The sequence below is a fragment of the Taeniopygia guttata genome, chromosome 2, assembly GCF_048771995.1.
Source record: "Taeniopygia guttata chromosome 2, bTaeGut7.mat, whole genome shotgun sequence".
Lineage (NCBI taxonomy): Eukaryota > Metazoa > Chordata > Aves > Passeriformes > Estrildidae > Taeniopygia > Taeniopygia guttata.
Genome location: NC_133026.1, coordinates 73,276,573 through 73,298,853, shown reverse-complemented (window position 1 = coordinate 73,298,853; position 22,281 = coordinate 73,276,573). Strand labels below are relative to the sequence as shown.

Sequence of the window (22,281 nt, the reverse complement as noted above, 5' to 3'; positions counted from 1 at the left end):
TTTAACATTATGTTGTAACCTAAAACTATATTTAACACACTACTTAAGAAAATTAATACAGCATAACTTTCTAACATTGCACATATAATATTCATTGTAACATTTGTGAAAAGCCAATAATAAAATATGCATTTTTTCCCATATATCTAAACATATATAAGTTTATGCATATATATGAAAATTGTATGTTTATTATATAAACACTGAAAATATTTAGAGAAAATTTCTGAAGACTGTATTTGCTTATTTTTTGACTCAAGGATATGGTTAGAGATTTAGAACTTATAGAGGTTTATAGTTCAGCTGAAGCCTGAAAAAAATGAAAAGCCTGAAAGCTTTTTTGTGTTGGTGTGTCTAAAGTGAGTTCATATGAGAGCATGAACAGGATGTCTACAATAGTTGTAGACATCTTCAGTGTCTGTGAGGACACAGGCAGCCATCATCTGCTGTATCAAAAACCAAGTAGGAACTTTGTTCCCTCTTGCTGTATCAGTGGTGGAGTTAAGAGATGCAGGGCTCTATTATTTGAATGCAGATGATAAGTCTGGATCATGATGTGTGTCTGGGCAGAGATTTTCTTCAAGAGAGTGCTCAAGGATAGATGTTGCTGTCTGGGGCAGGTATCTATTTCATGATTCTTGGTTAAGTTTAGATCATCTCAGAACTTTTTTGTGCAAGATTTTATTATTTTGGATTGTGGATTTGCTGTGTGCCATTTTCCCCTCCTCCCACATGTTTCCATATAGTGATAAGGTTTGAACCAGAATTGTGATTCTGTTTGCAGATATTCTAAAAGCTGTTTTGTTTTTCCATTTCAACACCACATTCCATTTTGGTGAAAAGAAGTAAAGGTAATTTACACTGCCAATTGACAGGGGCGATTTAAAGGACACAGACACCAAAGAATGGTCTTATTTTGCAATGAATATTAAGAGAATACAAAAGTAAAATTATACAGTCAATAAAACTACATGATTGGCTGTAGCAATTAGCAAAAATAAGCAAGGTAGTGCACCTAGTCATTACTATACGAGAGAAAGGATAGTGATTGAGAAAGGTAGATGCATCATCAATTGTCTAAATACTTTACCATCATTCAGAGTCCACAGTCACTGGGAAGCTCTATTTCACAGTGAGGACTGGGAGAACCCTTCCCAGCGATTAGGAAAATCCTACATGTTAAGTCCACCTGTAGGTGAGGTCTCCAAATTTGCCCAAAAGTGGGTCCCAGCTTTTATAGGCCCAAATAAGCAAGTTGAAGTGACTTGATTATATTTTTAGCACAGAAACATCTGAATCTGATGGCACACTTGCTGACCAGACAGGACCAGGGCTTAGCCAGAGCCCATGCCTTGGCTGGGAGAGTTTTCCCCTAAAATACCCTACAAGCAGGTGGTTTGGTGTACAACAGTGGTTATAAGCTCTTGGTCATTTATTTTTAGCTAAATAATACTGTTGGTGTCAGTAGACAGTAGTGTGATTGCTTGGGATCCATCTGGTAAGTCAACTCTGGTTTAGGCCTGCTGCTCAGGCCTGAGCACATCAACTGGTATAGTAATAAATCTACTATTTACTCAGATTTATTGAAATGGTAACTATTTATATAAACAGCAGAGCTGAGGACCAGGTAAGCAGCTGTTTGAAAGGGGAATGCTTTGCAGACCTTTTGCTAGTGTTGTGCTGTGGCCTGCATAACACTTCTCAGGGTGAGTTCTCGTCACATTTTTAGTTTAAAAATACTGAAATTTATTTTACAGCATTAGGTTCTACATCAGAGAAACATCTAGCTTAACCTCTAATAAAATGTTCCTGATAATAAACTTCTTAACAAAGCAAAACTTCTTTTAAGACTCTGAAGTTCTCCCTGACAGCTGAAACTATGCAGGCCTTGAGAGCATTTGAAAAGTGTTTTGAAAAAGCATTTGAAAAGGAAATTTTCTCTCTGTGAGACAATACACTTTTTCTGACCCAGAGATGGGTCAACTGAGAGGCATTTTAAAAACTTTTATGCCATTTTCAGTCTCATGAGAAGGGTGAAACAATACAGATGTTATAATTCACGCCATCACCATCAGAAGCCAACTATTTCCTAATTACAGTACACTGTAAGCATTTCTTGGCCTATCAGCTTTTTGTCACACTATGCTGTAGATGCCTTAAAGCCAATAATCTAAAACTACCCCTTGTGGGTCCTAGTACAAGGCATCTTTCATAGTTCCATTTCTCCAAAGTATCTAGTCTTACTTGCAAGGCCATCCTTTGAAACTTTTCTTTTCTAGCTCCATTTCTCTCTCAATAATATCTGTCCTGTTCCATGGTATTTTAAACTCAGCATTTCTTATCTCAAAGTTTGCATACAGATGCATACTGTGTGGGTCTTCTGTCAGGCCTTGAGAACTCTCTACAAATGCATTTCCCACATCTATTGATTTAAATTTTACTAGCTGGACTTCCTTCATAGATCTTTGGTGCTGTAATTTTTTCTACAGCAGTAGCAGTCCCTTGCAAATGGAAGTTTAATCTTTCCTCTGTCTAGGTGTATCTATCATCACAATTTTTCTTGTATGCGACTTCTCTAGAGCAGCAGCAGTAAATTGCAAAATAATCCTCCATGCTAATGATAGATAATGAAGGTTCAGTTAAGAAAACCTCTGCATATCCCAAATAGAAGTTAATACGGAAGTCTTCAGCCTTTTTGAGTTCAGTTTGCAAAATTATCAAGTAATTTTACTTAGTTTTTTCTTAATTCCCTAAACCAGGACTAAAACTCTAAAGGTATGACCCATCTTTATCATCTAAGGAGCATTTCATGCACTTTCTGTGCATGTATCTGTGCTGAATGATATTTGAATTTCAATCTTAATTGTTGTATGGATCAAGTATGTCCTAGAACTGTAGTCATACTGTAGATTCTGTCTAAACTAAATTGCACCAGACACATGGTATCTGTAGGGATGCATAAAGAATACTTATTTCAAAATCAGAAGTTTGATTTCAAAGCATTAGTTTTTTCATTACTGGAAGTTTTCTGTTCTTATTAACAAAAGGTCAGAAAACTGTCTCAGAAACATATATTGTCAAAACTTTGAGATGTCTGAAAATTAATTGTCTCATACTGTTCTAACAAAAGGAGTCTTGCTATAAGACTGCCAGCTATTATTACTGGTATTTACAACTTTAAAATATTTGTGATCAATATAAATTGCTGTTATGTGATACAGTATCATCAGAAAGTGTGCCAGGAGTGGGGTTATGGAAGAAATCTTAGCATTGCTTGTGTATGAGAGTGTTGAGTTAAGTAATATGCGAGGTAAAAAACTTAACATGACAAGACTTCCGAAGATGATGTGCCTTTTCACTTTTCCAAGTTATGACCTAGATCATAGTTTTTTGAATTTGTATTTACTTTAATCTGATTCCTAAGTTCATAAGTTGGCATCCAGCCTTTAGAATCCTACATGGGTCTGTGAGAATTGAAGTCAAGACAGTGCAACATATGTTGCACTCCTTTTACAAGAGGTTTTCTTTTAAGATAGGTTTTCTTGTATGTTGCAGAATGCATTAAATTCTCATTGTCTGAAGTTCACAATACAGTTTTAATTAATTCAGTGGTTTAGCTTTCTTCCTACTTTACTGTGTATCCATCCAGTTTTTCCTTTGTTTCTCTGTTTCCTTGTGCAGAGGGCCATTTATGGTGGTTTTGGTGGTTTGTTTTTTGGATTTCCTTTATGTGATGGGGGATTTTTCATTGTTTTGAGTTAGTTTATTGTGTAATTGCTTGGCTTTACTGTTAGATCTGGCATAGGTTAAGTGATAGATTAGGCCTTATTGTCAACTAGGAGGAGTGGTAGAGGAAGAAAGGAAGCCAGACCACTGTTGACTAGCTGGAGGCATGACTCAACTATATTGCGTATGACTGCAGTAACTGGTGTATTAATTAGTACTTGTATAGTTACTGTCCTTGAGGAATTCATTACTTACCATGTAGCAGGGTAGTCTGTGTTTATGGGGTTTTATGATGTTTCTGAGTTTTTTCTTTTGGCTAGAATGTCTGTGTTGATCAGTCCTGGCCAGTAATAATTGCTCCAAATGAGAGCTGCTGTTCTTGCAAATGAAGGGAACTGGGAACTGGCTAAGGAAGAGTGCAGACAAAGATAGTTAAGTATAATTTCACACACTTGGGCTTGTCTGTACCTAAGTATGGTCTTACATGCAGATAAGGAACATCTAGTGTTTATTGAAGAAGGAGGCAAGATCTGATATGTAAAGGACTGGAATTGGTGACACAGGAAATTGCCCTTGATAGTAAGAAAAAAACTGAGGCAGACTTGCTGTGTCTCCCATGTGTTACCTTACAGGAAGAGGAGCAACACCTCTTACTGCTGGCACTAGAAGTGCTGAGTTCAAAGATAAAACCACTAGCTCAAAAGAAGAAATTATTAGAGAAGTTTTTATCTCTATTGTGTTTAAGATCACCAAAGAAATAAATATGTTAATGGTTTGGACATAAGATGATTGTTTTGGGTGTTATCAGTAATGAACACAGTTGAGTTGATGCATGTTTGTTGGTGAAATGCAGAATATCAAATATGTCATTAGCAGAATTGATTTGTTAGTAGTACTGTTGATACAGCATCAGGAATACAGTTTTTCCTTCAACATTAGTGGTCTTTGATGAAATTGTAATAATCAAATTTTCTTTTTCTTGTGTTAAGACTGCTTTCACACCCTGCAGGACTGAGTGTAGGAGCCCTGTATAATGTTCTGATAATTCACTGACATTGGGTCGTGGTGGATTGTGTCTCTGAGAGTGTGATAAAGCTAAAGTTAATTTCACTTTTTTGACTTGCTTCTAAGTCTGTGCCACCCAGGACCGTGTCCTTCGTGCCCAGCCTTTGTGACAAAAACATGTGAATGTGGACAAACAAGGTAAGAATGCTTCTACTATGCAAACAAAAGTTTAGTTATTATAAACAAACAAAAGAACAGTTTAAAACTTTATATACTAATTTTTTTATTTCTTATAGTTTATTAAAAATATGCTGAACAAAGTTTATTCTGAGCTGTAACTTAAATTTGTGGTTAAAATTATTTGGAGAATTTTATATTTTGAAAAAATGCAGTTTTAATTTTTCAAGGAAGTAAAAATAACAAAAATACTTGTCAATTTATGATAAATGTAGCTGAATTGTTCGATCAGTCTATAAGTTGATTTGATTTTGAAATCCTGTATTAGTATTTATTCATTTTATTTGCTAGAATACTCTGAGAATTTAATAGAAAAAGGTTCACATTTTTTCTATCTGAATGAAATGAGATCTTGAAATTACTTAATTTCAGAAATAGTAATTTCAAAAATAATATGCTTTTCTCAGAAACTGTACAGAGAAGTCTATAGTGTATTCTAGACTTGAAAGCTATCTTTTCCTTGCATGTTTGGTGCATGTTTGAGTCTTTAGAGTCCCTTTTTCTACTTACGTAGAACTGATTCTGTGTAATAAATTGACTGAGCTTGTTTACAGCACCAAAAAAAGCATAAACTGTTTTCAGTGTTGCATTCTTGCTCTGAAAAAAAGATTTTTCAGTTTTTTGCAATTACTAATCAGAGTTTGACTGTAATACTATACAATCTTAATTTTTAAGATGAAGATACTGCAATTTCTGTGGCAGTATTTGTAGATAAAAGCACTTTGTCTTCAGCAGAAAAATGGATTGCTTGTAGATTACTGAATTTTATCTTTCATAGTAATATTACCTCCTTTTATTGTTTAGGGTTTTCTGTTTTCTTCTCTTGTTGTTTTGTTTTGTTTGTTTCTTGTTGTTTTTCCGACTTCTTCATTAATATAAAAGTTTAATAGATGCAACAACTTTGTTTTATTTTTTTCCAGATGTCAGATTACTTCACCAGGTTGCTGATTTTTTTTTTTTTTTGTAATAGTATATTTGATACTTAAAACCTGCTTCAAAATAGCATTTCATATGTACTGTATAAGCATCCAGGATGTGTGTCATGGCATTACCAACTTAAGGATGTATTAAAATTACTATTTCAAGTACATGTTTTACAGCCATTATATGAGCCATCTAGAGTTGAAAAAATGGAATAATTTATTTTATTGCATTTTTTTACAATTTAATTAAAAACTCAGTTGTTTTCTTAGACATCTGACCCACTGTTGAGGCCCATATCCTTATCTTCATTGTGTTCAATGGGTTTAGGATTGTTTTAAGTCTTCAGAAAGATGTTTGTATTGTCTGACAATGCATACATGAGTCCGTGCATTAGTTCAGATTTTAGTGTCACCTTGGGTTGTTTTCCCCCATTTTCCTCAGGAAAAATTCTGTAGACTAACTACTGTTACAGGTGAGGTGGAAGAGGGGAAGCAGGGTCAAAACTAGGGGTGTTATTTCCTAAAAGCTTTCATTAATATATTATGCTGCCTTTTGAAGATTTTGGCATTTTTCTGAAAATGTATTTCCCTTTTTATTAAATACTGTGTAGCTGTCCAGTAGCTGACAGGGTATGATGTCATTTATCTACAGTCATTCAGTTCGCTGTGGTCAATCAACAAAAATTCATTGTTCTAATGTATGTGGAAATACGTTAAACTGTGGAAAGCACAGCTGTACTCAAGTGTGCCATGCAGGAAAATGTTCACCTTGCCAGTTAACAGTACAGCAAGGTAAGTACTGAAATGCTTTACCCTATACAATGAGAACAAGAGGGTGGAGAAGATCAGTACCAAGAGGCAAATGCCAGTTTTTACTTAACACAACCACAATGTATTGCTGGAATCCTGCCATGACGATTAAGCTCTTGGAGCATTTGGCTTATTAGAACAGGCTGGTGATACTGGACTTCCTTATCTTGAGAGGGCTGAGTAGTGGCCTTTCAGTAGCTAATAAGTAATTTAAGAAGACAGAGATGCGGTTATGTATGTGTGAGGAATGAGAGACAATGAGCTTAAATTCCTTGTAACTTAGCTGTAAGGGAAACCTCTTTTCTTGGGATTTTTAAGACCCACTGAATAAAACACTTGAGTAATGTGGTCTGATCTCATTGCTGACTGTGCTTTAAGTGAGGGCTTGTACTAACTAATTCTTTCTTATGTGAATTATCCTCTGATCCTACTGATTTCTTTTACTATAAGAATTAATTAGACAGTAAATGGAAAAAAAATAGAAGAAAGTATAGGAAAGTGTAACATGAATGGGGGGTGTGGGTCAGAGATTCATACTCCAGAGTTCTTGTGACAGTCTCGAGTTTATTCCTCCAGCTCCTTTTATAGGAGCTCCAATTACACATGTGATTGGTTGAGGTCTTAGCCCCATCCAGCTCTCTGGCCAGTGATACATCTGCATTTAGTGCTGAATGGAACGCCATTGAGGGTCTCTGTGCTGACTGAATCCACCCTATCCTTGCCCCGCTACGGACTCCAGTGCCACAGGAAAGTACAATTCAACAAGCTTCTCATGATTTCTGTTAAAATTTTCTAAACCTTGAATGGAAATTAAATTGACTGAGTATATATGCCAGTATATAAATAACTTTAGAGAACAGTTTATACTGTTCTATAAAGTTATTTATATCAATAAAATTTCAAGTTAATTTTCTCATTTTTTAAGGTAATAATTAACTTGTTATGTATACTGCTTTAATAAATAAACTTTTTGTGCACATAGTACCACTTTGTCAAAACAAATAATGCTGGAATTCCAACTTCTGTAGGGCAAAAATCTTTCATTGATGAAATAAATCTAAAGAGGAGCAACTTCTTTATCCTTCTAAAATTCACTGTAACAGATTTTCACTTTTTACCTTTTTATATTTCCTGGAGATATTTTGTCACTGATATTATCTTATATTGTTTTCTGTGGAATATTGCTTTCTTTCAGTGTGTTATTGTGGAAGCAACTTTAAAGAAGTGTTGTGTGGATCAAAGGAAGAATTCTCTGACAGTTTTGGGAGTTTCTCATGTCAGAATATATGTGGCAAGTAAGATCACTATGATGTACACTTTTAAAAAGATGAAGGTCATTCTATTCACAATGACTTATTGTGATACTCTTAGATAATTCCCCTTTTAATTTTTTTCTTGTTTTCTATTTTGTTTCTTTGATTTTTTTTTCCCCAGAAAATTAAATTGTGGGAGGCACAACTGTAAGCAAGTATGCCATCCTCAGCCTTGCCAGCTCTGTCCACGACTTCCACAAGTTGTGTATCGTTGTCCCTGTGGTCAGACTCCTCTCAGCAAGTTACTGGAACTAGGATGTGTTGAGCGTAAAATTTGCACAGATCCTATCCCATCGTGTGGAAAAACATGTGGCAAACCTCTTTCTTGTGGTAGCTATGGTAATTAAAAATTTTTGTATCAGAGTATTCAAAGTGTCTCATAGTGTCACCCGAAGTCAGGCGAATAGAACTCCTGAATACCAAGGCAGCATTAAGAAGCAGGCATCCTTTGTTGCGGTACCAGCTGCAGGTGGGATAGCTTCACCTAGAATTGCTCATTCTGATTCTCTGCAACCACGTTCCTTATATACTTAAATTACATACATATGCTTTACAGTTTGCAGAAATCTCATACATATTATTGCCCAATACTGTAAAACTCTCTTCCTGGCTTAGTCTTTTTATGGTCTTATTTTGGCTGTGGTTGCATTCCTATGCCAGATGTATTTACTCCCCTAGTCTCTTTATCTGTCCTCAGTCCTTGCTCTGGAAGCAGGGCACGCTGTTAAAACTACACAGATGAAGTCTTTGTTCTTAGATTAACCCTTTTGATATCAATAGTTTTGAAAACAAAACAAAAAGTTGTCTTTAAGTATTTAATTTCAATAAATTCATATTTTATTAGTGATTTTGAGTTTTAATCAAAATGAGTATAAAAACCACTATAATGCCTGCAGTCTGGCTGTGTATGCATAATAAGGCTTTAAAATAAGGAAATAAAACCCAGCTGTGCATAAGCTTAGTGTTGTTGCCCAGTGATGCTCCTAATAAATATGACGTTACAGGTCATAGATTTTTTTATTCTTAATATTTGTATTTTTATTTTGCTAGAGTTCGTTCATACATGTGAAAGCCTTTGCCATGAAGGAGACTGTAGACCATGTTCTCACACATCAAATATTTATTGTAGGTGTGGCTTCAAAAAAAAGGTGAGTGTGTAACCACCGAAACAGGTAATCTTTGCTGTTTTTTAAAGCTGTAGAGAAAAAGAAACTGAAGAAGCATAAAGAAGTACTGTGCTCCTTAGCTGTAAGAACCTATGTTGTATAATAACTGATAGATGGTATCTAGTTTATACTGTGAGGTGGTAACATGATTTTTACTATGAAGGCAAGTTTTAAAGTATTTTGGTAGAGTTTGAACAGAGTTCTATTAGTGTAAACATTCTGCAAAATCTTATATTCTGGAGTATTTTTGTAGCATAAGGAATTGGGAGTGTTGCAGGAGTAAACTGAGAGAAGAAAGGCAGCCTAATTAAAACTTGACAGTAATAGCTTGTAGTCTCCTTGTGACATTTTAGTAGAGACTACGTTGTTAATGCTTCCTTTTCTTTGTACATTTATATAGTGATTCTGCAGGTCCTCAGCTATTGTTATTTAGTAATTATTATATTTTTAAGCCAAGCTACTTTCTGTAATCATAGCTTTGAAAGTTTTGGCTACTATCACAGAAGCTTTCTCTTTTCTGACCTGTTATATATCATCTGCAAGTAGAGGTGGCTTCTGAATATATAAGTCTGTAGGTGCATAGAAATGACTGAGTGTTTGCTAGAACCATTTTCTCCTAGAAGTTTGCTGAAGGTAGTTATGGGGTAGAAGGTTTTAGATTGCATTTTCAATCTTGAAATAATTTAGTGAGGTTTTGGGTTTAGTTTATGAAGTTTCTCACACACCAGAAAGATGCTTCTTTTTAAAGAGTTAACTACAGTGATAATTTAAATCAATTATGAAAAATGCGATGCTCAGAAATGACAGAATATAAAGTTGTGGTGAATGGTTCAAATGTCAACATTATTTTCATCCATCACATTTTATTTTTGTGTTGAAATCTTTAGGTATAACTTTGTAGATCATAACATTAGGCTTCTTCCTTTCTTCCGTCAGACTTGCGTTTTTGGGACAGTTGATCAAAGCACAAATTATGCACTCCTATCAGTATACTTCGGGAGAGCTCTACTGGTTTCCATTACACAGATTTCTGATTTCTTGGGACAAGCCTGATTCTCTCAGTTTACAGTGACACTTAATTCTGCTGAATTAAGTGGAGAATACAAAACTACATTTTAAAAAAATTGGTATTGAATCTTTAAGGAACAGATATTGTGTTAAAAGATTTGAGGATTGTTTTTCCAGTTTTTATTTCACTTTTGTATACAGATGTGTTATACACATGAAAACTGAGTCTGCTTCTTCTTTCATGTGACCAAGTTTTTTCTAGATTAATATATTTCATTGTTTCATTTCTTTTAATTTAATGGCTGCTTGTTTGTTCCCTAGGAAATCCCATGTGCTCTTCTCAGAAATAAAGGTACAAGATAATGATACATATATAATGTAAAATTGTTTAGAAATTATCACATCTTATAGTAAATTTGGGTTAGACTGACAAAGTTGGCAAATAGCTGATCTGTACTGCATCTTTTATCTATGCTTCCATCCCAAGTTGGTGATTTCTGCTGCTTGTTCTGGTACTGGTCATGCTGCTATGTTTGGGAAAAGGTTTGAAATACAAACATCTTTAGTTTTCTTTCATCTTTTACATAAGGAGAGACATCTTCACATTCGATCTCAAAGATTTCAGACAACATCTGTTTTATTTTGAACAGTTTCTTACGCTACCTGCCATAATCAATGGGTTGCCATCCCCGTCCTACTCCCCCATCATCCTGTATAACTTTTGGTCAACTTGCACAGCTTAGATTCAGTGTTATAGTTTTGCTCTGATGCCTATGTTTCTGGAGAAATACAAGCTTTGATTCTACTTCACGTTGTATGGTGGTGAAATTACATCTGGTTTTTGCATCTAACCATGGCAGAGAGTTCCCATTTGATGCTTTTTGGTAATCTGGATGCAACATCTCAAAATTCCCCTCAATGAAATCTTTACTTGATTGATCCCTATCTACTGAGGTATTTATTTACAAGATACATAAGGGAGTAATATGCATATTTTCTAATTTAACTTTTTGTCTATGAAGACTTTGCTCTTATGGAATCTAGCAGTGATTCCCTTTTATTAGCCGTTTATGGTAATAAGGATATTCTTTGCTAGCAGTAGTTTCATGAGCATATAGCAGTAGTTGTTTTTAGCTGACATTTAACTGGCCTACCAATTTAAGCAGTCTTAAATTGGATATTCATGGTACTTCAGTGTATCAGAATATCCTGTTTTCTTAGTGTTGTGTGGAGTTTATGGTGTGAATGTTAAGGGAAAATTAACTAGCTTCATGTATTCTGCTTTCCAAAATCCTTTTGAATAAGGGTTTCTCTAAAGAAAGGCAAGTGCCCACATGGGGATAATAGTGAGGGAGAGCAAATAATTTAAAAGTTTGCTTGCTGGCTTACCCTGTGTTATCTCTCTTAGACCATGCCCTGCAACAGCATTAGCATAATACTGTGATTAGAGAGTTTTATTCTCAGCATATGTAAAGACCTAAAGGTTAGAAATTTGGGGGGCTTTTTCTTTTAATAGCTGCTATTACATTTATGTGTGACAAGCGATGCAACAAGAAGAGATCATGTGGACGACACAAGTGTAATGAAGTTTGCTGTGTGGTAAGTGTACCTGTGGTTTTATAAAATTGTATGTTTAATACTGGTTGTGATGTTAACACTCTTTTTTCTTTTGTATCTTTCCATTTTTGTGCATCTTTATTTTCTATTTGCTGTGTTGGTTATGCTGACGAAGTTTGTGTGTGCGCGTTTATTTTGCAAATTTTGTTTTGTAGATATTATAAATGTAAAGCCACAGTTCAGTCTAAATGCAGTTAAATCAGTGTAAAGGTGCTTTTTGTCAATGCAGTGATTCCAGGCAGAATGGAGAGGGAAAGCATATTATTTAATAGAAGCAGCATAAATCTTGTAGCTGTGTTTGTAACAGAAGTCTTAACAGAATCTGCATTAAAAATTGTGTATCCATATAGTGATGGAAATAGATTTGGCCTAATCTATTTTTTGCACTATACAGTTTTGTCAGTCTGTTATTAGAAGTAGATTTGAACCTCAAAGAGAAAAAAATAGCCAATAGGGCTTATAGTTCAATTCTGCTTTTTCTTTTTTGCCATCTCTTAGGACACAGAACATAAGTGCTCTTTGGTTTGTGGTCGTAAACTCAACTGTGGGCTTCATAGATGTGAAGAACCCTGCCATCGCGGCAGTTGTCAAACATGCTGGCAAACAAGTGAGTTATGTGCAAAAATACTTAATTGCTATTCTAGGAATACATCAATATCTCTGTGTAACTCTGGGAAGTTAATGTGATCTATTTCACACTGGTGAAGAGGAGGAAGACAGGGAATGTAGATTGTAAGGACAGTGGTTACAGCTTGAAGTGCCTTCACTGCAATAGTATATGTGTTTCTCCTATATTATATACACATGGACATAGTCAAAGACCTCCATTTTATGAAGACAAACTTTTCATGGAAACATCCTGGGAAAGAGAAGGTGCTAGAGCCTCTGAACCTCACTGTGCTTGAAACAACATTGTAGTGTGTCTTAATAGCCTATGAATATGATGTGTGTGTTGACTGCATCTCTCATTAGAAAAATAAATATTTTTGTGTCCAAACATTTCTCTTGACAAAACAAAATAGTAATCTTAATGTCTCAGAGGTCCTGTTAGTAACTTCTGGTCTAGTCGAGTCAGAATGCAGGGATTTTTCTGAGCAGTTGTTTTTCTTCACTGAATTCCATGGGTTTAATATTTAAGGTCATTAAACTTACCCATATTGCTGCAATATTTTTGAGGATTGTATTTCACTCTCAGATTAAAGGAGACCTAAGGATTGCCTCCATTGTTAAATTGGATGCCTCCACTGTAAATTGCTCCACTGTTGAGTGTGATAAAATGTAGGGGTCATCTTCCATGCTGATTGTTTTCCTGAATGCAGGAAAAGCAGTTGCGTACTTCAGGAACCAGGTTATTATGGTAATTTGGCTTAAACCTCTGTGTCCCTGAAATTTTACTTTTGAATCTGTCCAGAGGTAAATCAACTAAGCAGTATCTTTAAAGATTTCTTACCTGCTTTCTCTGGATGCCATCATTTTGGAGGTGGTTTAGATCAGCCATGGCATCAAACGGCATGGTATGGTCAGCTGTAAGTCATTTGCCTAATCATTAGATTGGATTTCTTGCCCCTACTTTCATCTCCACTACTGGTTTTCCTAGGAATGGTGAGGGCTGACATCAAGGTGCAATACCTCTGTGTGCTTCCCAGGTACTTTACTTTTCCAGTGTAATTTCCTCAGTGCTGATAAGTGTGGTCCCTTTTTTGTGCCAGGGTCTCTTTATGCATACACAGTCTACTTCAAGACAGGAATATATCTCTTGGGGAAAATAAATAATGTCAGCATTAGAGACAGTGCATTTAAAAAAAAAAAACATTTTCAGATACTGTATTTCTGCCTTTTGGATCAGACCTCTGCACTCTGTCCCCATTATCCTGATTAGTGCAACTAAGGGACTTCTTATTATAAGATTCTTAATTTGTCATTTCTCATCAATAGGAAGTGACTAGTGTAGCTGTCTAACATTCAGGTCTTCCAAAGACCTTGGTGTCTAATCTATCATCTTCCTGGACTAAAGAAGATTTTAGCTTTGAAGCATATAGTGTTAGAGGTTGTTTCAAGACCTGTAGTAAGGGACGACAAAACACTACTCTTTCCCATGTTTCCTCTCCACAGGACATTCCTTTCCATGGACATTCTGAATATTTTCTACTTTTGCTTTCTATTTCTTTTTTTTAACCCATAACATTTTGTTCTCCCTAGCCTTCTTATTTGCTGTAATTTAGTCTCCTTTAGATAAAAATTGTGGGTTTTTTTACTAACTGCCGTACTTCAGAATACATGGGCAAATGAGTAGGATGTAGCCTGAGATTCAACTGATGGAACAGATCATAAAAAATAACCAGACTTGAAAAATTTCTTAACATAACAAAAATCATTGCAAAGCAGAAAGAAGTTTCAGATTGGAAATTTCACATCTGCTCCTCACCAAAAAGGTAAGAGATGTCTGGGCTTCACACGTGATTGGATGAGTAAGGTATAGTGAACCTTTTTGGGAGTAGAATTTCTCAAGGTCAGCAGAACTCTGGTGACGTTTCTCCTCTCTCTCAGCCCCTAAGTTATGAGGCTAGCCCAGAGAGATGAGGCCTTGAGGAGAGGAACATCAGGAGATGGGCAAAGATTTCCAAAAGAGGCTCTCACCCCGATGTAGTTGTCCGGCTCTTTATTCCAGGTCCCGGGGAAAGAGAGCGAACAGGAAGGGGCATTGCCTTATCTAGGCTCTGGACAGGGAGGGAGGGCTCTTTTGGCTCTCCGCCAACCCCGTTGGGGTGGGAAGGAAGGGTCCAGGCTTATCTTGATCCAAGTTACAGGGGTCCCAGGGAATGGGGGAAAACATGGCCTGAGCGCAATGGAACAACTCCCCCTTATTTGTTTAACAAGGTTACTGGAATTCACTGTGCTCAATTTAACCCTGAGTATGGGTTTCCCACCACCTACAGTTGGTGGCGTAGTCAGGCCTCCTTAGGTTTGTCAACTCTATGTGGTTGACTTCTGAGGTAGAAGGTATGAGACCTTTGATAGCTTTGAAAATGAAGTGATGTACGATCCCAAATGCCAAGGTTACAAGAAACAGAATAACAAGGAGTAACAAAATCGATGTAACAATAGATGTCCACCACCCCGTGAATCCCCAGCCTTTGAACAGTTCTTTGAACCAATCCTCGGATTCTTGCTCCAGTTGTCCAATCAGGCTGTTCATGCTTCAAAGGGAAGCATGGATGTTTGGAGCTTTTGCAGTCAGGTCCATACAACAAAGTCCTTCGAATTCCTTGGACTCATGTCCATGCAGTACCAAAAGGAAATCTATAGTAGCACAATTTTGAAGTGTGGCCTGTCTGGTAATTTCGTCGTCTTCTAGGAGGGAGCTGATGGCGGCCCATGTTAAGTTTGTCTGTTTGACTACCCAGCACTCTAGGTGACCCAATTCGCCCGGAGCCTTGGTTGCTGCAATCCATGGAAGGAACAGGGACACAGCAACTCTTTTTGACTTGGCCCAGTGAAAAATTTCTGAGTTACAATTTGGGTCCAGATTGTCTGCACTCCTCTTTTGAATTTTGTTTGCCGATTTGTTTTTATGAGTCCATTTGCCAATTAGAGTTTGGTTTGGTGTCAATACAGACAGTACATGGTCCTCCTAAAAGCCGAGATGGAATTCCTGCCCATGCCTGATCCCCACAAATCAAGAACAATCCCTTAGGGAGACCTTTGGGACTTGAGTGAGATGGGTTGTCTGCCCCAATATGGCTCGTGTTCTGACACCACCTCCTTGCAGTGAACTCCCCACGGTGTTGTTTTATAACATGTTACTCGTCAGTGTTGGAAGGTTTTGGGAGCACAGAAAAATGTACGCAATAAGCTGCAGGAGAAGAGCCCAATAGCTCTAACTCTTGGAGTTCCTAAGCCATCCTGTCCTCGCATCCTGGGCAAACCTCGCAACGACTCCTCTAAGGATTTCAGGATCACCCCAACTTGCCTCTGATCTTTGTGTGGTCGGGGGGTGTGTGATTCTGGGATTTTGTTGCACCTATGTTTGTTCAGGCCTGCTGGAAATTCTCCAGCCTGCCATGGAATTCCTACCAGACAGGTGGACATAGGTTCCTTTGCTGCTGCAGTGGACAAGCAAATGTTTTCCTGCTGTAGCGTCTGTGCCAGGGTCACCCAGACGTTTTGACGTGGCTGAGGGACGGTCCATGCAGCTGCCTGACTGTTCAGCATTAGCAGGATGACAACTTGGATGGGGTTCATCACAGGGTTGAGTGGGAGGTAGGTTTTCTCTAAAACGGAAAAACAAACATTTTAAGAATATGTTAAAGCTTCTGTTTCTGCCAGAAGGAATTCACACTTAGGAAAATTCTTCTTCCATTCGGCGGCGTCTTCTCTTTGAAGCATCAGCTACTTGCTTCTCGTCCCCTTCTGTCTGACCTGGATTCTTGGGGACAAAAGGTTTCACCCACTTCTGGGGAATCCACTGAGGGCCCGAGGGAGTAGCTACACACGCATAGCCACGGCCCCAGGTCACAAGTTCATAGGGACCCTTGGTTTCCCAAGTTTCTGGATCCCTAATCAAGACCGGTGGACGCTGAGACAATTTGAACTGATTGCCACTGTTAAAGTGACGTACAACTGGTGGACTCATGTTTTCAAATTAACAGTTCAGAAAATTGATGGTAAACTTGGCTTTGCAGAGCTTTTCCTGTGGAGACACCCACAGAGCTGAACTGCTCTGTCTTTTCAATACCTGCTTGAGCGTCTGGTGTGCACACTCAACTACAGCTTGACCTGTGGGGGAGTGGGCGATGCCAGTCTTATGTTCCACTCCCCACTGCTGGAGAAATTCCAGAAACTACTTGGATATATACGCTGGGCCATTATCTGTTTTGATCGTTTTTGGCACCCCCAATACTGAATATGATTGCACTAGATGCTGTTTGGCATGTGCAGCCTTTTGTCCTATATTAGCAGAGGCATACACTGCACCTGAGAATGTGTCCACGCTCACATGAACGCATTCAAGGCGACCAAAACTCTGAATGTGTGTGATGTCTGTCTGCCATACCTCACAGCTGCTAAGGCCTCTGGGGTTTACCCCCATGCCCAGCGATGGCACGGCCTGGAGCTGGCAATTGAGACAGTTGGTCACAGTGGCTTGAGCCTGACTCCATGTTATCTGGAACTGTCAAATCAGACCTGGCACATTCTGATGGTAATGCTGGTGACTCAGCTTTGCCTGTTGGAAAACATCAGGGGGACGTGCTTTCTCGACTGGTGCAGCAAGGAAGTCTGCTTTGCGGTTCCCCTCTGCAATCTCACCTGGTAAATCAGTGTGTGACCTCACATGCATCACAATAAATGGATGCTCTCGGTGAGAGATTAAATAAATCAGCCTTGAGAGCAATCTGAAGAGATGTTCATTCTCTATTTCTTTGAGAACAGCCTGCTCCGCCCTGGACACTACTCCTGCCACATAGGCAGTCTGTCACCAAGTTGAACGGCTCAGAAAACTTCTCAAAAGCTCTCACCACTGCAGCCAGTTCAGCCACCTGGGGGGTTCCCTCCACAAGCTCAACATCAGCTTCCCATTGCTGAGTCTGTGGATTTCTCCAAGTCATCACTAACTTGTGGGAAGTCCCAGATGCATCCGTGAACACTGTGAGAGCCTCAGGTGGTCTCCGACTCCTTCTCTCTTGAGGAATAAGGTGGAATTCTTCTTTGAACAACTTGTGAAACGGGGCATGGACTGATATTATTTCCCCTGTAGCTGTCCAGAGATAATTGGAGACTGGCACTGCTCTGGAGCAAATGCCTAAACATCCCTTTGGTCAGTCTCTCAGGAGCGTTCCTTCCCTCCTCAGAAAGCCTGACTGGAAGGTGAATGCATGAAAAGTCACACCCTGCTAATTCACACAACCTCACCCTGACCTTTCGAATCGGCTTTGGTATCAGCTCTTGTGGCTTAGTGCTGGTTTTGGATCTTTGGTGGGAGAGGAAAACCCACTCTTATGATCAAGAGTGGATCCTTCTGCCCCTCGATCCGTTGGAAAATCAACCCATGCAAGTGTGGCAGCTTTCCTAGAACAATGAACTGGAAAGGCACGTTTGGGCCACACAGATGTGCCTGCCTTTCTGACAAGGCCTTCTGTACCTTTTCGATTGCTGTCTTTGCCTCTGGGCTCAGTTCCCTGGGGGAGGCCAGCTTCCTTTTCCCCTTCAATAAATTGAAGAGAGGGTCTAGATCCTCATTTGTGAGGCCTAGCCAGGGTCTTACCCAATTCAAAGACCCACATAATGAGTGGAGGTCTGCTAGTGTTCTGGGGTTGCAGTTGATCTCCAATTTCTGAGGGACAATAGTCCTTGCAGAGATCTCCAGACCCAGGTATTTCCAAGGTGGCATTCTTTGAACTTTGTCTTCCTGCAATTTGAATCCAGCAGAGGTTAAAACTTTAACCACTAGGTCAAGCGTGTATTGGAGTATAGAGTCATTGGGAGCACACACAAGCCCATCATCCATGCAGTGAAGGATGATGGCATCCTTCCTCTCTGCGTGTACCGGAGACAGTAGTGCTGCTACATACTGTTGGCATATGAAAGGACTGGATTTTAGACCCTGGGGCAAAACTTTCCAGTGGTAGCGTTTCATTGGGGCTTCCCGATTGATGGTAGGAACTGAGAATGCAAACCTCGGGGCATCTTCAGGGTGCAGTGGAATTTGGAAGAAACAGTCCTTGATGTCTAGGACAGCCAATTGCCAATCTCGAGGGAGCATTGCTGGACTTGGCATCCCTGGTTGGAGTGGACCCATGTCCTCTACAATTTTGTTTATTTCTCGGAGATCGTGGCGCAATCTCCACTTGTCCTTCCCAGGCTTCTTTATTACAAAGACTGGGAAATTCCAAGGGCTGTCTGTCTCTTGTAGGTGTCCTTGAGCTAACTGCTCCTCCATAAGTTTCTCAGGTGCCTTGAGTTTCTCAATACTCAAAGGCCACTGTGCTACCCACTTTGGGGTGTTGTCCAACCACTTTAACTTTTGGGCAGGGCGCGCCATGGTGGCTACTTCCAAAAATCCTGGGGTGTCTTAGGAATGATTAACTGGACTCCCCATTGGGACATGGTGTCTCTCCCCCAAAGTGGAGCCTTATAGTCTGCCACAAATGGGCAAACATTTGCCAATTTCCCATCAGGTCCCTCAATTTGCACAATGTTTTTTGAAATCTTTGCCAATGTGGTTCCTCCTATGCCCTGAAGTTTGCATGCCACAGGTTGCAACTCCCAATGTGATGGCCACGTGGTCTTAGGTATTACAGTGATGTCTGCACCCATGTCCAGAACCCCTTCTACCTGCGGGGGGGGGGGCGGGGGTGTGCGCATGCTGCGCCAACGCCGGAGCGGCTCCTGCTCTTTTTTCTCAGCTTTCCTGGGGTAGGGGGGTTCCCCGCCGCTGTCCCAGAGCTCCAGACCCCCTCCTGTCACTTACCCACCTGGGGAACGCGGCTTGTCTCAGTCAGAGCGGCTTCGCTCTGCCACAGCAGCCTGCCCATTCCAAGCTATGCTCGCAGGCTTCTAGCTTAGTCCCGCGCAGGCAGCGCCCCACAGTTACTATGGTAACCCCTCCCAGCTAGACGCGCACCATGGGGAACGCGAAACGGAGGGACTCTTACCAATCCTGTTAACCGTGGGGTCCTGCGTGGAATCGTCTGGGGTCCCCTCTCCAGCCGGCTCGCCTGAGGGTGCTCAGGCAAGGTCCCGACTTCTCCCTGTCACTCAAAGCCTTTAGAGGCAGCTAGAGTAACAGGGCAGTTGACTGTCCCAAAGAGCTTTTGAGATCCTTTAAAATAAGGTCTCCAGCTACTGCGTGAGCTTTTCAACCCGCGTTGGGGGCAAACTGACATTTCTTCTCTCTCTCAGCCCCTAAATTACCAGGCTAGCCGAGAGATATGAGGCCTTGATGGGAGGAACATCAGGAGATGGGCAAAGATTTCCAGAAGAGGCTCTCACCCCGATATAGTTGTCCAGCTCTCTATTCCATGGTCCGGGGGGAAGAGCAGGGGAAAGAGAGCGAACAGGAAGGGGCATCGCCTTATCTGGCCTCTGGACAGTGAGGGCTCTTTTGGCTCTCCGCCAGCCCCGTTGGGGTGGGACGGAGGGGTCCAGATTACCTTGATCCGAGTCACAGGAGTCCCAGGGAATAGGGGAAAACATGGCCTGAGCGCAATGTAACACTCTGGTAGTTGTGATGCTGGTATAACCACACTAATAATAGCAAAAATAACAGATTTGGGTACAGGTGGAGCTGAGGGGCCAGTGGCTGTACTGGATTTGCATCCAGGGTTTGGAAGCAAGGAGCTACAGAATTGCCTTCTGTGCGAAGCTGCTTGAAGCTACCCTATGTCCAGCAGAGTCAATGCCAACTGGTTCTAAGATGGATCCACCACTGGCCAAAGTCAAGCCAATGAGAAATGACAGTAACACCTCTGTGATAACATATATAAGAAGGAAAACAAATTATTAAACAGATGTAATTGCAGAGAGGAGAGGAGAGAAGGCAACTATGAAGATACTTAAGATCAGTGCAGAAGGAGGGGGAGGAGCTGCTCAGGTGCTGAAGCAGAGCAGCTGTTGGGGAAGACCATGGTGAAGTAGCTGTGGCCCTGCAGCCCATGGAGGTCAACAGGGGTACAGAGATCCACCTGCAGTCCACAGAGGAACCCCACACTGGAGCAGGCGGATGCCTGAAAGAGGCCGTGAACTGGTGGGAGTCCTGTGATGGAACAAGCTCCTGGCAAGGACCTGCAGAGCTCAAACTAGAGCAGGTTTCCTGGTAGGACCTGTGACTCTGGGGGAACCCCACATTGGACCAGGTTCTGCCTGAAGTACTGCACCCTTTGGAACAGTGATCTACACTAGGGCAGTTTGTGAAGAACTGTTGCATGCAGGACAGACTCCAGTTAGAGAAGTTCATGGAGAGCTCCCATGGGAGGGACCCAGCTCTGGAGCAGGGAAGGGTTCTTCTCCCTGAGCAGCAACAGGAAAAATGTGTGATCAATTGCCCCCAATCCCTGCCCCCTGACCACTGGGGGGCAGGAGGTGGAGCCTGGAAAAGAGGGAGGGATGGGGGAGAATTGTTTTTAAGATTTATTTCACTTCTCATATCCTGCTCTGATTTTATTAGAAATAAACTCAGTCAGTATGCTCAAGTCATATCTGTGTTTTGCCCATTATGGTATTTGGTGAATGACTTCTGGTCCTTATCTCAAGTCATGATATTTTCTTTCCCCTGCCTGTGGATGGGAGTGATAGAGCAGCTTTGGTGGGTGCAGGGCATCCAGCCAGGTTCAAGTCACTTTAATGGGGAAAAAATTATGTTGTTAGACTATTCGGGAGGAATCAAGGTGGATGCATGGACAATGGAGTGAACATGTAAAATAGAGACACCATTTGCACAAATGAAACTGTTGGTCAACTTACTTATCTGATAGAGATCTGTGCACCTCATGTCCACTGTCATCTCATTCTCTGTTCAGTGTGAGAGTTCTTGAGTGCCAGCAGCTGGAGGCTTGGCTGCACATCATGGGAGCACATAGTCTTTATGCTAGCAACTGAGAGACCAGATTTGATGTATCCTGTGTGTGAACAGCTGCAGAATGGGATCATAAGTTATAAGGACCCCTTGGTCTGGGTGCCAGCACATGGAAGGATGAAGGTTTGTGTGCAATTTTCTAACAATCTTGCTTCAAAGCTGGATTGAATAGCTAGTAGGAGATCTGCCTCTGGAAATACGCAAGGTTTCAGCCAGTTCCTGGGAAAGGAGTCTGTCCTTTCAGGCATGGATAGCATAGAAATACTAGCACAGGCATAGATATTAGACATCCTGTGCTCGTATTTCAGATTCATGAATGTGGTGAGCATGTGAATTTGGAGTGAATTTTGTGTGTATGTGTGTGCATGTGTGTGTCTTCACTAATAAGCTTCAGTCCTGATGAGCTGAAGAGAAGGAAGAGGACTTAGCTATTGGTATTCCTATTTACTTGAATCTTGTAATTCGGTTGGCTTTGTGTTAGTCTGTGTATCTGGTCATGTTACCGCCATGTATATATTGTGTGTCTTGTCTCTCTGGAATGTGTGTTCAGTCCTGCCCTAGGCTGGACCTGCATATTGATCTAGCAGCCATCAATATCTATGGAAGTGGGACAGTTGGAACACTTGGGTGTTTAGAGTTCAACAGGTTTTGCTTTGGCAGACTAGGAAGGAAGAATCGTGTGATTCCAGAGTTAGAGAACTTGCTGAGTTCCAAAGCTCCCTTAACACACTCCTCGTCAGGTTAGAATTGTTGGTTTGTATTTATGTTACCCCTTTAATCTCTTAACCTCCTCCACCATTTTCTGTTGTTTTCCACTACCTCTTTATTTGCTTATAGACCAGTCATACTCTCTTCTTGTTTTCTGATCTCCTTCTGTATGATGTCAAATGTTTTCTTAGTGTTCT

The 22,281-nt window shown here is 40.2% G+C and overlaps 1 protein-coding gene across 5 annotated transcripts in view; it reads left to right on the top strand.

Moving 5' to 3' along the window:
* The window catches only part of NFX1 (nuclear transcription factor, X-box binding 1), an 88,314-nt gene that overhangs the window by 32,162 nt on the left and 33,871 nt on the right, over positions 1-22,281 (top strand). For all 5 annotated transcript variants that reach the window (XR_012053961.1, XM_041714620.2, XM_041714618.2 and 2 more), the window contains exons 6-13: positions 4,858-4,929; positions 6,544-6,683; positions 7,897-7,996; positions 8,136-8,353; positions 9,065-9,162; positions 10,510-10,540; positions 11,705-11,787; positions 12,304-12,412. Coding sequence is in view for 4 of the 5 variants with exons in the window: in XM_041714620.2 (XP_041570554.2) it covers positions 4,858-4,929; positions 6,544-6,683; positions 7,897-7,996; positions 8,136-8,353; positions 9,065-9,162; positions 10,510-10,540; positions 11,705-11,787; positions 12,304-12,412 (851 nt within the window). In the remaining variant the exon portion in view is untranslated. The remainder of the gene's footprint in view (positions 1-4,857; positions 4,930-6,543; positions 6,684-7,896; positions 7,997-8,135; positions 8,354-9,064; positions 9,163-10,509; positions 10,541-11,704; positions 11,788-12,303; positions 12,413-22,281) is intronic.